The 15318-nt window shown below is 45.8% G+C and overlaps 7 protein-coding genes across 7 annotated transcripts; 4 read left to right on the top strand and 3 right to left on the bottom strand.

Annotated features, from left to right (window-relative positions):
- Window positions 1-206: 206 nt before the first annotated feature.
- Window positions 207-2134, top strand: L203_101428 (uncharacterized protein; the record flags this gene model as incomplete). Its single annotated transcript, XM_066210869.1, has 7 exons — window positions 207-420; window positions 467-749; window positions 797-1023; window positions 1070-1380; window positions 1435-1708; window positions 1768-1955; window positions 2012-2134. The coding sequence occupies 7 exons, from the start codon at window positions 207-209 to the stop codon at window positions 2132-2134; spliced, it is 1620 nt and encodes a 539-aa protein (XP_066066966.1).
- A 410-nt stretch (window positions 2135-2544) lies between these two features.
- Window positions 2545-3723, top strand: L203_101427 (uncharacterized protein; the record flags this gene model as incomplete). Its single annotated transcript, XM_066210868.1, has 1 exon — window positions 2545-3723. The coding sequence occupies one exon, from the start codon at window positions 2545-2547 to the stop codon at window positions 3721-3723; it is 1179 nt and encodes a 392-aa protein (XP_066066965.1).
- A 108-nt stretch (window positions 3724-3831) lies between these two features.
- Window positions 3832-4318, bottom strand: L203_101426 (uncharacterized protein; the record flags this gene model as incomplete). The annotated part of the gene is made up of 3 exons (XM_066210867.1): window positions 3832-3912; window positions 3964-4199; window positions 4255-4318. 3 exons carry the CDS (start codon window positions 4316-4318, stop codon window positions 3832-3834), a joined length of 381 nt encoding a protein of 126 aa, XP_066066964.1.
- A 370-nt stretch (window positions 4319-4688) lies between these two features.
- Window positions 4689-5193, top strand: L203_101425 (glutaredoxin; the record flags this gene model as incomplete). The annotated part of the gene is made up of 4 exons (XM_066210866.1): window positions 4689-4796; window positions 4864-4922; window positions 4973-4995; window positions 5051-5193. The coding sequence occupies 4 exons, from the start codon at window positions 4689-4691 to the stop codon at window positions 5191-5193; spliced, it is 333 nt and encodes a 110-aa protein (XP_066066963.1).
- Window positions 5194-5598: 405 nt separating this feature from the next.
- L203_101424 (uncharacterized protein) lies at window positions 5599-9307 on the bottom strand (the record flags this gene model as incomplete). Its single annotated transcript, XM_066210865.1, has 3 exons — window positions 5599-7042; window positions 7092-7789; window positions 7838-9307. The coding sequence occupies 3 exons, from the start codon at window positions 9305-9307 to the stop codon at window positions 5599-5601; spliced, it is 3612 nt and encodes a 1203-aa protein (XP_066066962.1).
- A 2403-nt stretch (window positions 9308-11710) lies between these two features.
- L203_101423 (uncharacterized protein) lies at window positions 11711-13936 on the bottom strand (the record flags this gene model as incomplete). Its single annotated transcript, XM_066210864.1, has 5 exons — window positions 11711-12463; window positions 12513-13065; window positions 13126-13402; window positions 13454-13592; window positions 13865-13936. 5 exons carry the CDS (start codon window positions 13934-13936, stop codon window positions 11711-11713), a joined length of 1794 nt encoding a protein of 597 aa, XP_066066961.1.
- Window positions 13937-14316: 380 nt separating this feature from the next.
- L203_101422 (uncharacterized protein) lies at window positions 14317-15091 on the top strand (the record flags this gene model as incomplete). The annotated part of the gene is made up of 3 exons (XM_066210863.1): window positions 14317-14546; window positions 14606-14858; window positions 14966-15091. 3 exons carry the CDS (start codon window positions 14317-14319, stop codon window positions 15089-15091), a joined length of 609 nt encoding a protein of 202 aa, XP_066066960.1.
- Window positions 15092-15318: the final 227 nt, after the last annotated feature.

The raw sequence follows: 15318 nt of genomic DNA, 5'->3' as shown, positions 1-15318 counted from the left end.
AATCCGCTTTTTTCGCGCATCTATGGTGAGTTTTACATGTCGCATGGCCAGCTTACATTTCTTTCCTTGTGGCTGACCCACTAAACTGTTTAGTCAGGTGATTTCATTGCAGATAATAAGGTAGATGGTAAGGAAAATGTATAGAATTTTGAGATATAAAAGGTGACATTCGCGGGATAGCACCTTAGAGCCTGGGTTGTATCAAAATGTGGTCTGTATGGGTGGTATATATCGCTCTGTTCATCCTTGTGACGGTTGACGCTAGAAGAGACCTAGGAGGGTTGCGGGGGCAGAAGCCAGCAGCTCTCAAGGCAAAAAAGGAAGCCCAGCGACAGGCCATGGCAAGGGAAGTGTTGGAAGAGAGTAGAGGCATGACGGAGAGATCTAATGAAAAGAGATTTTACAACAACAAGACATCAGGTGGGTCATCTAGGACGTATATTCGGACGGCTAACAGTCTCTCCAGAGTTTTTTGTCGAATCTCTTCCAGACGTACACTTTGACTTGGGAGAGGTTTACTCTGGCCTGATTCCTATTGACTACTCCAACAAATCCGAAGGACTCTTCTTTGTCTTTCAGCCGAAGTTAGGTGAAGCTACGGATGACCTTACCATCTGGCTCAACGGTGGCCCCGGATGTAGCTCCCTCATAGGCTTCTTCCAGGAGAATGGTCGTTGGACGTGGCAGCCTGGCACGTTTGAACCGATCGAGAATCCGTACTCTTGGGTGAATCTAACCAACATGCTCTGGTACGTCTTCTACAGTGAGAGACCTGCTTGCTAATGTGTGCTAATAGGGTTGAACAGCCGGTTGGTACTGGTTTCTCTATTGGGACTCCCAATGCCACCAGCCAGGAAGAGACGGCCCAAGACTTTATCAAGTGGTTCAAAAACTTTGAAGATACGTTTGGTATTCAAAACTATAAGATTTACATCTCCGGGGAGTCTTATGCTGGTCGATATGTACCCTACATTTCTGCGGCGATGCTTGACCAAGAGGATAAGAGATACTACAACTTATCTGGTAATAGATTGCTCGCGTTGCGACACCAGTAACTGATGATACCCAGGTGCTTTGGTCTATGACCCTTGTATCGGCGAATTCGACTATGTCCAAGAAGAGATTTCAATTTACCCATTTGTTGAGGCTAACAACAATCTCTTCAATTTCAACGCCTCGGTCATGTCTGAGTTGAAAGGTCTCCACGAGAGCTGTGGTTACGCTGAATACATTGATAAATACCTCAAGTTTCCTGCTACGGAGAACCAGCCTCCCCTCTATTTCAATTCTTCGGATCCTCAAAACATGACTTGCGATGTGTTTAATACCGTTAACGAGTTGGCGCTGCGAATCAACCCTTGTTTTGACGTCTATGAGATTGTAAGTGTTTTAATCTTGTATCGTTCCGCTTGGTAGTGTATTGATCATTTTCAGAATCTTATGTGCCCTCTCGCCTGGGACGTTCTCGGTTTCCCTACAGCGTTGAATTATGCACCCGGTCCCGTCTACTTTGACAGAGAAGACGTCAAGAAGGCTATCCATGCCCCTGAGAACGTTCACTGGTCCGTCTGCGCTAAGGAGCCCGTCTTTGTAGGTGGCAATGAGGGGCCTCAGGGAGAGGGTGACACTTCGTTGGACCCTATCCAAAAGGTTTTGCCTCAGGTCATTGAAGCTACCAACAGGGTATTGGTAGGTAACGGCGATTATGGTAAGTCTTGATCTTTTTATTGTATCATTTGCCAAGTGTGGGTTCTAATAATTGGGCAGACATGATTATCATCACCAACGGTACACTTCTTTCCATTCAAAACATGACATGGAATGGCCAACTCGGTTTTCAATCGACCCCTACCGAAGAAATCTACATTGACATTCCTGACACTCAGTGGAGTCCCATCTTTGATGCAAATGGTTTACAGGGCTTGCCGGGTGTTCAAGGTACGATGGGAGTTCAGGTAAGTAGAGTATACTCTCTCGAATTCCGAATGGCAGGCTGAGCAACGCAATACAGCATTATGAGCGTGGCCTAATGTGGGCTGAAACCTTCCAAGCCGGCCATATGCAGCCCCAATTCCAGCCCCGCGTGGCTTACAGGCACTTGCAGTGGCTATTGGGTCACGTCGATAGGCTCTAGATGGCTATGCTCATGGCCGACCAAGACCAACGCTGTCTGGTCTTCTTGTAAGCTGAAGTCAACAGAGGACACATGGATCTTTGGATTGATGGGTTGAGGGACTAAAGGTTCTTATTGTAGGGTATAATTCTGTCGCTTGCGCTCTTTACAATAGCTTTACCGTCCTTCATCGGTAACCGTTTGGGAAGAGTTTATTCGTCATGTAGTTTTCATCAAAAAAGTGAAAAGAATGTATTCAAGTAGATAGACCTATGGTTTAAAGATATTTAAAAACGAATTTGTCCAGTTTTATTTCTCAGCTAAATGGGCAATTTGCTTCCGCCAGTTCGCCTCTTCTTCAATATAAAAAGATTTAGAATATGAATTGATACATTATAATTTCAAAAACACCTTTATACAAGCCCAACAAAATGGCCTATGTCTCTCTGCCTTCGCGTTCCAGCCAGCGCATTGTAATTGTTGGAGCTGGTATTGTCGGCTCCTGCTTAGCTGCTATGCTCTCTGAACAGCTTGGCCATAACATTATTCTCGTGGATCGCGATGTCCGCGAACTACCAGGATCGACAGGTCACGCTCCAGGATTTGTTGGACAATACAACCACATTCCCGTCCTTACAGAGCTGGCGAAGAGATCCGTAAAGTACTATCTCAACATTGATGGAGGATTTGAGCAAGTCGGGAGCGTGGAACTCGGAGATGACCTCCAGACGAGGTATGAAGGAGCTAAAAAGGAAGGGTTGGAGGCAAAATTGTTGTCTAAAGAGCAAGTGCTGGAGATTGCGCCTCATTTTGTGCGTGCCGACATTCCAGACGGACCTGCAGGTGTACTCTTTCCTTCCGATGGTACTGCCAACGCAATCAGGATAACCCGCAGCCAGCAACGCAAGGCTGCTGCCAATGGTGCTACCCTTTTGGACGCAGATGTCAAGTCTATGACATCCACCCGTAGTGGCCGTATTCTTGAGACGTCTCGAGGTCGAATCGACTGTCACACTGTCATCCTCTGCACCGGTATCTGGGCTTCCCAGCTCTTCCCCAGCCTGACACAATCAGTTGTCTCCGTCGCACATCCTTACTCGTACTCCCTTCCCAACAACCACCAAGACAGAAGCCCATTTATCCGTTGGCCCTCCAAACATGTCTACGCGCGTGATCATGATAGGATGGATGGCTTGGGATCATATGCTCATGCGCCTGTTCATGTGCGCCGGGAACAGCTCAGCAATACGGCCTATGGTCAATGGGAATCTTTATTCGACGATGTTCTCAAGGAAGGATACTCACTACTGCCTGATGAGACTGCCGAGAGATTCAAGGGCGGCCAAAAGTTCAATGGTATATTTTCAGTGACACCTGATGGGCTGCCGTTGGTTGGCAAGCTTGAAGATGGGTTGTGGTGTGCCGTGGCCGTCTGGGTAACTCATGCAGCAGGCAGCGCAGCCTTGTTAGCTGATATGCTATTGAACGGCGGACAAGAAAAGGACAAAGAGTTGAAGGAGGCGTTAAACCCCAAAAGATTTGAAGGCGAAGAAGGGCTGGAAGATAGAGCGCTGGCAAAGTACAATGACATTTACAACAAGGCAATCTAGTGAGAGAGATACAACTCGGACGCAAAACAGCCCAACAGCATCTTCAATGCATTCCTAGTTACAAATGTTGGGATTCTTTCACCACACACGACCTTCTCATCGAATGCTTTACTGGCATGTGGAAATTTCGTATTCGACAGTGTTGTTACCCTGTCCCCAGACCTTGGGCTTGAAATCGACATAGACAAGCTATCAAAGTCAACGTTAGCGACCGCTATCTAGATAATGACCAGCTCTCACCTCATTCTTCTCCGAGGTCCACTGCCCATCCGTGTCCCTGTAATAGACAATCTCATCACTTCCCGCATCTCTCACCTCTGCCGTGGTGTGAGAGATTTTACCTTCTGTCGACCACTTGATCTCATAACAGGTCGACTTTGTTACAGCAAAAGGTTTTGTACAGCGTTGATTCCCGTCTCCGTCAATGCATTTTTCGACAGCATAGTCGAGAACCGTCCCAGAAGAGACGACTTTAGCTAACCACCAAGTCAGAGTGCTTGCCAATGACCCACGTGAACGACGCAAACGTACAAGATGTGAGTGCCCCAGTGAAGGCAAGACCGGCGGCAAGTGCGTTCTGGAAAGGGATATACATAATTCTTGTTATTAGAAATAAAGGATTCTTCAAACTTTTATTCCTTTCCTTATATATCTTTTTCTTCTCAAGGCCTTTCAAGTATGACGTTTTCAAAAGGAGAAAGTGGAGGCAGATGATTTGTCCGTCACTATGACGTCATTTAACGCTATACTGGAATCGTTCCTACGGAATAATCCACGTCACGATGCGGCACTCGCCGCCAATGCAATGGTTACTCATCGCTGAAGAAACTTTCAATTTATCTCTTTTCCTTCACTTTTACATGTATATAGCTTTACGTCAACATTCTATACTTTCAGCTCATCTTGTGGCAAGACCACTGCATCCAGCTGCATCAAGACTCTTTACCTCTTCAGTACCAGTAAAAATGGGTTCCTCCAGCTCTTCACCCAACATGACCGCCGACATCAAGAAACTGGTTGATAAGACCATTGCCGACAACAGAGTTGTCATTTTCTCCAAATCTTATTGCAGTGTGCGTATAGGTGAGAAGGAGACGGAAAGAAAAAGTAGAAGAATGGTGCTGATGTTGCTTTTAAAAGTTCAGCAAGAAGGTCAAAGAATATCTTGCCAATGACACCAAAGACATTGTCGTCTTGCAGTCAGTTCATACCCATTTGTCCGATGCGTATTGATGCTGAACCATTACAGACTTGACGAGCGAGATGACGGCTGTGGGTCATACTCGTTCACCAATCCGATGTACCATCATTACTTACTTAATCATAGCTGCTATCCAAGCTTACCTCAAACAACTCAACGGCCAGGCAACCGTCCCATATATCTATATTAACAAGGAATTTATTGGTGGATCCAGCGAGCTTACTAGACTGTCTCACCAGCAAATCAAAGAGAAGATTGCTGCTGCCTAATTAATCACTTGAAGTATCAAAAGGAAATGCTTGATGGAAAGGAGGTTAAGGGCTGTATTTGAGATATGCAAGCATCTTTGTGGCAGAAATATCCTAATAAAACGAAATTCTTGTAAAGCGAGCACATCTCATCATTCTCTAGTGTTAAAGAATAGCAACACTCAACTACAACCCACACAGTTTTCATTCTAACATGAATGCCTGATATCAAAGCCTGTCAAGTTCACATTCGGGTTGTCTATATACCGTAAGCCGATGAAAACACAAGTAATCGTATTGAGCGTGTACATATTGATAGTATAATGAGAGGTATCCTATGGTTTCTTTTTTCGCTTGAAAGGCTTGATTATCTGTGGATATTTCGCGATTCTTGTAGTTGGCCTTTAAGATTCTTTTTCAAAAGCTCTAAGCTAACCTCCCGCCTTTGTTGACCCCAAAGAATCCTTTGAACCCTCTCTTATTCTTTTCCATCTCTAAATTACTGTCATTCTCCAATCTCATATCCGGAGATAAATAGTGAGTCCCATACATCGTTTGAACTGATCTCTGCTTTGCCGCTACCGGTTGTGTGCCTCTCTGATCCAGCGATGTTCTGTAGCCATAGTCTAACCCCAGAGTATGGTGCGTAGGCTGCAAATGCTGAGGTTGTGGGTAACCATTGACAATCCCACCGGATCCCACTCCCCTACGGAACCGGGCACTAGAGCCATAAGGTGAAGAAACATTGGCTTCTACAGGTTGCTTACAAGCAACAGACCTGCTGTTTTGGTAAGTTAGCAGGTGTTCTTGCTCTGCGAAAGCAGCATTAAATGGATCGGGTGAAGTCGCTAGCCCTGGGGTTAAGTTATTGTAAAATGAGGAAGCTTGTTCAAGAGAACCAGGAGGAGGTAGAGGAGGAAGGTTCTTGAATCTGTTTGAAGATAGAGTGCTACCAATATCGCCGTTATGGGAAGCGCGATTCCCACTCGCTACTTGTTGCTGGCTAAAAAATGATCCTGAACCATTGTTCATCGGCGGAGGTGTCTCGAGAATAGTTTGGCTCGACGCAGACAAAGATGTTGTTGTCTTGTTGTGTGGTCTTCCAGGCCGCGTAGGGATTAATTCGTCATGTAACAGCCCATCTGGCAGCCCAGAGCTCATAGTGCCATTAGACGCTGTCAATATTTCCATCGTACTTCTCCGGTCATCGCCCACATCTCCTGTAATTGCACTCCTTGGTTTTCCAACCGAAGCATATGAATCTCTCTTCCCATTCGTCGTAGGAAACTTTGAGCTGGAAGGAGAGACTGACTGGCCAAGACTCACATCGGACGAGGACGTATTACCCAGAGGCGCAGAGACAGATCGTGTACCATAGAGAAGTGACCCACTCAATCTTTTATTACTCTGTCCAGAGTCCTGGCCGTCTGTGAACAAGGATGATGAAGAGCCGCTGCCATTCCGTGTGTGATTCCTATCTCCTCTGTCGACAAGAACAGAAATCGGCGGGGGAGGCACAAGGGGAGTGTCAGGGGTGAATGAGAGAGGAGCTTGAGCAAGCGATATCTCGGCAGTCTTCGAGTTTTTCCTTGCCCTTTTAGGTTTCATCTTCTTGAAAAATCCCTTCAAGCCCTTAGTCTTTTCAATTTCGTTATGTGAAACGATTTCTTCCCCCGCGCTATAATTGAATTGCGATAGGCGAGAGTGGCTAATAGCGCGAGACATGCGTGGTAATTGTTCATGGTCTACAGCAGAGGAAGCACGTGAGTCGCGGCTAAAAAATGAAGGTCTTCTAGGTGACGCCAGAGATACTGCGCGAGGATAACCAACTGAAGGTGATGTGTTTTTCCTTTCGTCATCAAGTCCCACACTGTGAAACATTGTCAGCTAAAATTTGCTATGTAACAAGACCAACATACTGCATATCTATCATACTTCCACTGCCACCTTGGCTCCCCCCAAATAAGCTTGTAACACTATCACCCCACCTGCCCCAAAGACTTCTTCTACCATGCATACCCATACCATGTCCTTCACTACCTTCTCTGGCGGTAATAGCTCCAGCGCGAACTGCAAAAGAGAAGGGACGAAGTCCTTGGTTATGGTTATCAGGGGTCCAAAGATGATCAGGATCTTCATTATCCATATTGTAGAGAGAAGAATTGATTGTTGGGGGTTGATTTAACTCCAATAGACCAGTTGAACTAGGTATTTTGTTATGTCGACCTCTAGAACTTGAAAGAAAGTCCGACGATTTATGCGTAGTAACGGGCTCATATTGAGGGATGTACTGCGTAATCGGGCGTCGAGTAGCTGGTTGCTGATCAAATATTGGCGCTGTTTGAGATGTAAGTGACAGGTTGGCCGGAGAGGATGGACTAGATCTGATAATGGGAATTTGATCCCTCATACGAAGATTATGTGTCACTGCATGCGGTAAAACGCCTGTAGGAATGCGGCTTTCGTGACTAGACAGAGAAGTTGTTGAAGCGAGATCGTCAGGAAAGGGGAAATGTCCCAGCTTTTGGGCAATTGCCCGAATTTCTAAGACAAGGAGCCATTGATTTTTCAAAAACGCCTGAAGCTTGGAGTATCTGTACGCTGAAGCAGAAGGAAACTAGAGAAGAATGAGCGATCATTATAAGGACTGAGCAGATTGGGTTACCTTGATCATAAGATTCTTAATTCCCTCCTCTGTCAACTGTCCTCCATGACCACCTCTGAATCCTCGAGGCAGACCTTCTCCTTCCTGTCCTTCTTCCCATCTAAATCCTCTCCATCCAACCTCTTGGATGACTTGCCAATCAACCTCCTTTAGTCTAGCCTCAATAGCTTTTCGCTTTTTTTGCTCCATTTCTTTCTGTCGCTCAACTTCCGGATCCTCGAGCTCGGTGGTATCGTGAAAGACATCTTCTAAAAATAATTTACCCACGGCTCCATTGGACCCGGACAAGCGCGATCCACTCCTGGTATAGTCTAAATCATCCATAGATTTTAAAATGGCTTGTTCTCGCCAGATCAACTTGTTAAAATCGGCATCGCTCGCTCTATCCCACAAACCCTCGCCTTGAACGATAACATCTGCGAGATCACGATCCCGCATCATGCATTCCAAACATACCTCTTCAGTTCTTAGTCGACTGGGGCCGGGCTTGCCTGGGCTACGGGAAGTTTGAAGGGGGTCTGGACCAGCCAAATTTATACCATTCGGACGGGCCATTTCTACATCATTTGCAGTCTGTTTAGGCGAAAAATTTGTCGTGGTTCGACGATTGGATGGGTAAGGCCCTGCATCAGCTAGACCGGCCACAATCGACAGATTGGAAGCGGAGCCGTTTATTTGATGTTTCTCGTATAAAGCTGGGTGCATGCGTGGTGGCTGAGAAGACGTGGATTGAATTTGGGAGGGGAGCCTGTCATTGGACGACAGAGAAGGCCAAGCTGACGATGGAACAGGGGCAGGGTTATTGACTGTGGCAGCCGAGTTATCCACCACGGGTGGACAGGGCAAGGAGCGTCTAACGGTGGGCGATGAGGGTGAAGCGCTTCGCAGATTGTGAGATGCTGGTTTCTTCTCAACCCGCCGAGGGCTTTGGGTTTTGATATCAGTAGGTTGTACCAGCGTCATCGCAGAACTCGGCCAGGGTTCAGACATGGGTATAGTCCTACATTCGACGGGCATATCCTTCGCTCCTTGTTTATCTGTCTTTGCTTCCATCTGTGCCTCAGAAGAATTCTTTCGCAGTTGGTGCTCCTCCATGCCATCTACTCTCATTGGATTCGGCTCGAAATTAACTCCACTTGGCTGGACGACGGTAAGAGGCAGCGCTACGCCTGTAGGTTGTCTAAAGACTGGCGGTGACGGTAAATCGTCCTTGTCTAAAGACGAAGGCGTGAGTGAGCCTGGAATGTGAATAGTCAAAGAATGTCCTAATGGACGCGCTTTTTGCGTATAATTGATAGATGGAGATGGAATTGCCGTTGCTATTGCTGTCGCGGAATGCGGTGCAGAGAGTGCCGAAAGAGATCGCGTGGTGGCAATAGAGCGGAAGGACTTTGGATAAGTGTCGTAGAGACCGCTTGGCCTGCCAGCTGGCTCGTCATAGCTGATCACAGCTGGCGAAGTGTGTCCCATCACTCACTGACAGGATGCGAAGCTGCGTGAATGGAATGAGCCGGGATGGAGAACGGGCAGCGTGAGTGTAGGACCAGCGGTATTTGAGGTTTGAAAAGGGAAAAATTTAAAAGACAAGTTGGAAAAGAAGTTTTAAGATGTTGCTTTTCATTTTTCTCATGCATACATTACTTTAGTACAGCTTGTATTTTATTTATTTATTTATTTAATTTAATTTTTTTATGGTGGGGATCCGTTTCAACCACAGCCACACACTCATAACGCGTCGAGTTAGGCGCGGGGAGTAGCATAGAAATAGGCATGCCATTCTTTTCTACTCAACTATATATAATAAATATCAAACTTGATGTTGTTTGATCTTGCTTTTGACTCTTTTCTTCATTTTCGTCCAGTTACAAAACATCAGTCACCAGCATCAGTACTGAATATCCATATCTATTAAAGTTGAAAATTTCAGATGGTTTAGCTGCTTGATTCACTGCAGTGGTCAAGTAGTGGTATGCAATCATCAGATAGAAGAGTGCATTGTTGAGATAAGACAAAATTTGGCGATATGTTGAGTGCGGTATTAACGTGACTAACACAGTTTGCGAGAAGATATCCTGTATACTGACTTTCTGGGAACAATTAGAGCAGCACAACAAAGGTCTGATAATCATGTCTTTGTAGCGGCAATAGGAGACCTCCACTAGTATACCGGCTGTGTCGCCTGACTATTTTTCGCCTCTCCACCATCTTTCTATGTCTATAGGCTAACTTGCAATGAAGAGATAGTTGCAAAGCGCCTCTACAGGTAGCCAAGTTTACACCTCAAAAAAAGTTGGGATAACTTGAGATAATTGTATCTCTCCGACTGGTGTGTCTGTACAAGTTTTGGAATCCTGCAAGAGCAGTAAATGCGAGTGCAAAGAGAGGATAAGCGGCAACTTTGGGAGAAGTGCAGTTTAAGTTTTTCCTATTCTTAAGCTTGCTGAATCGCTCAATGGGAACAACCAAGACAGTGTTCCTTATGGCAGCTTGTCGCTTTCATCACAATTATCTCCCAACGTGCTATCGGCCGCTACGTTTGGTTTGTCTGAATGGTCTCCAGGCGATGATACTCCAAGCCAAGTCAGAAAACCTTATCATGTCACTAGTCAGAAGAGACTCAATGATGCCACCAGTCGCAGAAGGCACTGAAATTGTGCTCGTTCAACTTTCATTTCCTTCACAAGTCTGGTCTCTTTTTTTTTCTTTTGGCGTGATACCTGGTCAACTTTTTCCTGAGGATTATGGAGGATACAGCGACTCACAATGTACCTCACCTCCGTGAGCTTCGAGACAATTGCTGCAAGCAGATCGAATGACAAAACTATCCATCTCAGCTGAACCACCTACCTTAATCTCTTCCATTTCTCGAATCAGACCCTTCCTGATCATTGTACTTTCTTGTTACTCGTATCCATCCATCCTCATGCCCCTTTTTTATCCCATGTGTCAATCTCAACATCCTCAGCTTTTCCATTTACAGCTTTTCCGTCCTGTCTTTATATCAATGACTCAAATTGCCAATTGTTCGCAACAAACATGAGCCCAACGTTTGCTGGCTTTCACAAGGACTCTATCACTTTGATCAATTCTGGCGCAAGCTATGTTAGCTCCACTACGTCTTTGGCTCATTATTCCACATCAACTTTTTATCAGATGTTTCGTCTTTTCCACAAAACTCCGTCTGTTCGAATCAACGCCAATATTACCCAAAGTCCATCTCATCCGTCCAGATTCATTGTCGTTCTGAATCACATTACCTCATGCAAGCGTAGATAAAGAAGATTTAGCACATGGGGCGATGCAGCTATCCTGTATGCATGGCTCAAAATGAGTCTGAATAAGTTGGAAGCTTAGGTAAGAGCGAAAGAGGACATTGGAAGAAGGCAACGAGTGCTTCGAGATGGTAGGAGAATAGGGACAATGAAAAAAACAAGGGCTTGTTAGATGGAATGCCAGCTAAACCGATGTACAAAATATTTTGGATGGAGATGGATGGCAGGTAACGACTATTATGAATATGTATCTTCTATGACATTTTGAATTTGCTAGTTGAACGAGACAATGCGACAACCAAATTCATGCTCATGCTGTTTGCAATCGCAACTGGTTATAAACCCACTTTGTATATGCGAGCCCTACAGGATAAAATCAAGACTATCAACAAAGACAAGACAAGGAGGAAAAAGAGTCTGCTGGCTGGACTATGACAAGAGGGGAAAAATGACGGGTTTAAAAGATCATTTCAAACATTGATAACGTTAACATATACAACTCTTACGATCTTACTTGTTTTTTTTCTTTTCAATCCACTCTGTCCGTCTTAAGTTCCACTTGACAAAGTTCAAACTGCAAAGACGGAAAACCCTCTAGGCACTACAGCTCCATTTCCTCTGCCATCCAATCCCCATTCTCATCTTTCTCTTCCTTAACTCCCCATCCATCCTCTTCCTCTTCCACTGCACCACTCCGCATACTTGAATCCCGCACACGCGTCTGTACACCAAACATACCGCCGCCTACCATACCTGTCTTCATGTAAAGCGGAACACCTCGGCCCGGGACAGGAGAAATGGCTGCGCCGGCTGGGACAGTGAACGATGATGAGAATTTGAGATTAGCCATGTCAGGTAATGAGCCGACAGAGTGCGGAGTGGCAGGGCCAGGGATTGAAGATGACAAAGAAGGTGTGCCTTTTGATTCAGCAATATGAAGCGGACGAGCGTGGCGAGCATAAGGAGATGAAGAACTGGGGGGAGAACGGATAACCGGACCATTAGTAAATGTCCTAGGAAAGGGGGGAGGATTTGAGCGTGTTATGTAGGGTTCTGAAGCGCCCATGCTACTGGTGGTGGAGTCACTCTCTGGTGAAGGTTTTCTCTCGTTCTTTCGCTCGGCAGATGAGTTAAAAGCGTTGTTTTCTTTTAATGAAGAAGGGGTAAGGGGAGCAACAGTGGAGACAGAAGGTGATCGACCCAAAGAAACTTCTCGTGCAACTCGAGGAGCGGTTCGCTTGTGCAAAGGTTCCAAGGCTGCAGGCGAGAGTATTGCTGGCCAAAGAGACTTGTCCAAAGGTAGTGATCGACCTTGAGCTGAGGTGGGATCCAAGTGTGCCAAAATTGCTGCAGCCTGTGGATTGTTAGCAATGATTTAAGCCACCATTCTAGAGCAAACTCACTTCAAGCATTTGCACTTGTTGGTGTTTGCTCATACTCAAGGCATTCGGCTCTTTCCAATGAGGACTATGTTCCCATCGGTGTTTGACTAAACAACTTGGGTGTTTGTACTCTTTACTACACGTCTCACACTTGAAGACCATCCCCTTTCTTCTACCCTTGATACCACCAGAGCCAGTTCCCAGAGCGAGCTTTTCCCATTCAGGTCGCATAGCCATATCGCCGTCCATGGGATACTCGTCGTCTTCATCCATTTCAACATCAGCAGAGCCACTTCTGCCTTTTTCCGGTACTTCATCACCATTATCATCGTCTTCATCAAATCCCATATCAAGTTCAAGATCATCCTCTGGTAGAGATAATCTTTGTTGAATTTGCTTAGGTAGGGAAGCTGGGGTGGCTGAAGCTGAACGATTGAGAGGAGCGGATGGATTTGGACGAGAGTGAGAAGGACGACGGTCAGTCTTTGTAAAGTCAAAAAGTTGAGGAGCAGGAGAAGTACAAAGCGTCGAGCGACGGGTCAAACTTGTCGGTCCGGTGTTTGAGATGGTTTTCCTAGAATTCACGATGTAAATTTTTGGTTCCTCTTCTCACTGCACAAAGGACGAAACTCACCCTTCCTTACCTACACCACCCAGACCCAATCCCTCGACCGGACCGGCCCCGGTAAGCCCAAGTTTGCCTCTGCCCAACACGCCAGTGGTGCTGCTGCTCATCCGCCTTGCCTTGATAGCACTCTCCTTGTTACCTTTTTCTACGACTGGAGGGCGAGTGGAAGAGAGGAAGGACGAGTGAGCAGGGACAGACGATGGGACATGTTGAGGTGTAGATTTGGCATGCGAGAGAAGTGGTTGAGAGCGAGCAGACGTCCCTCCAGAAAGAGATAATAAATCTGTGACAGTATTGGTTGGCAGCGTTCCAAAATTGAAGAAATAAAACTGACCAAAGGCATGTGCATGCATATCGCTGCCATCTCCGTGTTCGCAAGGCGGTATGAAGCTGGGCTGAAGAAGTTCAACTTTGCTATGATTGAGTGCAGGTGAGTTGGTCTTTGGCGAAACGAATCCAGGAAGCGCTGTAGACTGTTGTGATTCCAAAAAAAAGTTGAGGCGGTAATCGCAACGAGCCATAAAAGGATGCAGTGTGTGGCCGAGGAAGGGTGCATTACATAGAGCAAGTACGCCCATCAAAGAGAAGTAGCAAAACAGTTCATCAGCATAAACCTTGAAAATACTCTTTATGTGTGCACAACACAAAACAGCTCATCGCCAAAGTTGTATCCTCGTCGATTTATTTTTAAAACTTTTTTTTTGTTTTTTTTTGGCTACCATTCTTGCTTCAAACCGAGACTTACCTCTTCTAGTGGCGTCTGGTGTGACTGGGGCGAGCGCCATTGCTCAAAGTCGCTTATAGGTGGGTTGGGCATCTCGCTGCAGCGCGTGAGTCAGTCATTATTCATCCTAACTTGCTTGACCTCAGGCAGTGTTGGGTAGAAGGGTGGCCCGGCAGGCCACCCTTCTCCAGCTAGCATATAGTAGGAGAAATTCACTGACCGATGATGCTGACGTGGTGGCTTTTGGGATATATAGCGGAATGACGATAATATAAAGACAAAAGGAAAAACAAAGAAAATATTGAGGAAAAAAAAAGTGGCTCAAAATTCGTCCTTGTCTTTATGTCCACGTGATTAGTCCCTGAGCCCTGACCATTAGAAATTCTAATAAGGAAATTTCTATTTCTTTATAATTTATTCAACCCATCAACATCTCCATTCTTCTCTTTCCACTTTTTTTTTTGAGTCTTACCATGACAGTTAAAAGGCTGAAGATTCCGCCTCCATTACCTTCCAAAGCATCCGCCAATGGCTCTGGCCATCCAGCATCCAAGACTGTGCCGCTGAAGCCCATGCAAGGGGTCAGCAAGGTAAGAGGTGATGGCGGAAAGTCAGGTTATGGTCGACATGTCGTATTTGTCACTCGCAGGACTGGCCTTGGGACGTTGATGGGAAGATGCAAAAGTCTGATCGTTGACGAGGGGTGAGTCGCCTCAATGACCTTGGGCCTGCCGAATAGAACAAGGTGCTGATCGCGAGAAGGTACACATTCTTAAAGTTTTATGCCGTAGGAGCAGCAATTCCTCAGGCTATCTTACTGCTCTACGCTCTACTGGATCTGCTACCCTATCCAAAAGGAGACAATGGCATGTGGTACGAAATCAAGACTGGCAGTGTTGAATGCGTCGATCAAGTCGATAAACGCAAGGGAGATGACGAAGAGGATGGCTTGGCTTGGCTCAAAGACGTTGGCGTGGTAGAAGAGCATGAGCCAGAACACATCTCCAGAATCAAGGTAAGCGATATCCGTGTTTCCGAGCTGATATCAAGTCGAGTATGGAAATCACTTTCCACATTTCGTCCCGCCAAACCGCAAATACGCAGCCTAACGCGGCAACAAAGAGCAAGAAACGAAACAGACCGAGTAAGAGAGCGCGGGCAGCCAAGGGAAAGAGGTTAAGATTGGAGGAGGAGGAAGAACAAGTAGAAAGGCCAGAGGGGAACGAAGAAGACTTTTTAAATGCTTGATTCCGCCCTTCCTACCAGCGACAAGAGATGTTGTATTATGTCTGTCTTCCAATAGTCAACTGTACAATTATTTATAGAGTATTAGAGTAAATGTATAAAAATGATTGCGTCATGATTTTTGTAATGTAACAGACCCGCAACGGAATCATATCCGACTTGCCACGATCATTGAATTTGAAGTGATGTGGAGCAATTTTTTTTTCTTCTCTGTTGAATTTCATTTTAAA

The sequence above is a fragment of the Cryptococcus depauperatus genome, chromosome 2, assembly GCF_001720195.1.
Source record: "Cryptococcus depauperatus CBS 7841 chromosome 2, complete sequence".
NCBI lineage: Eukaryota > Fungi > Basidiomycota > Tremellomycetes > Tremellales > Cryptococcaceae > Cryptococcus > Cryptococcus depauperatus.
Note: the sequence above shows the minus strand (reverse complement) of the source record. Positions and strands in the feature narration are given on the sequence as shown.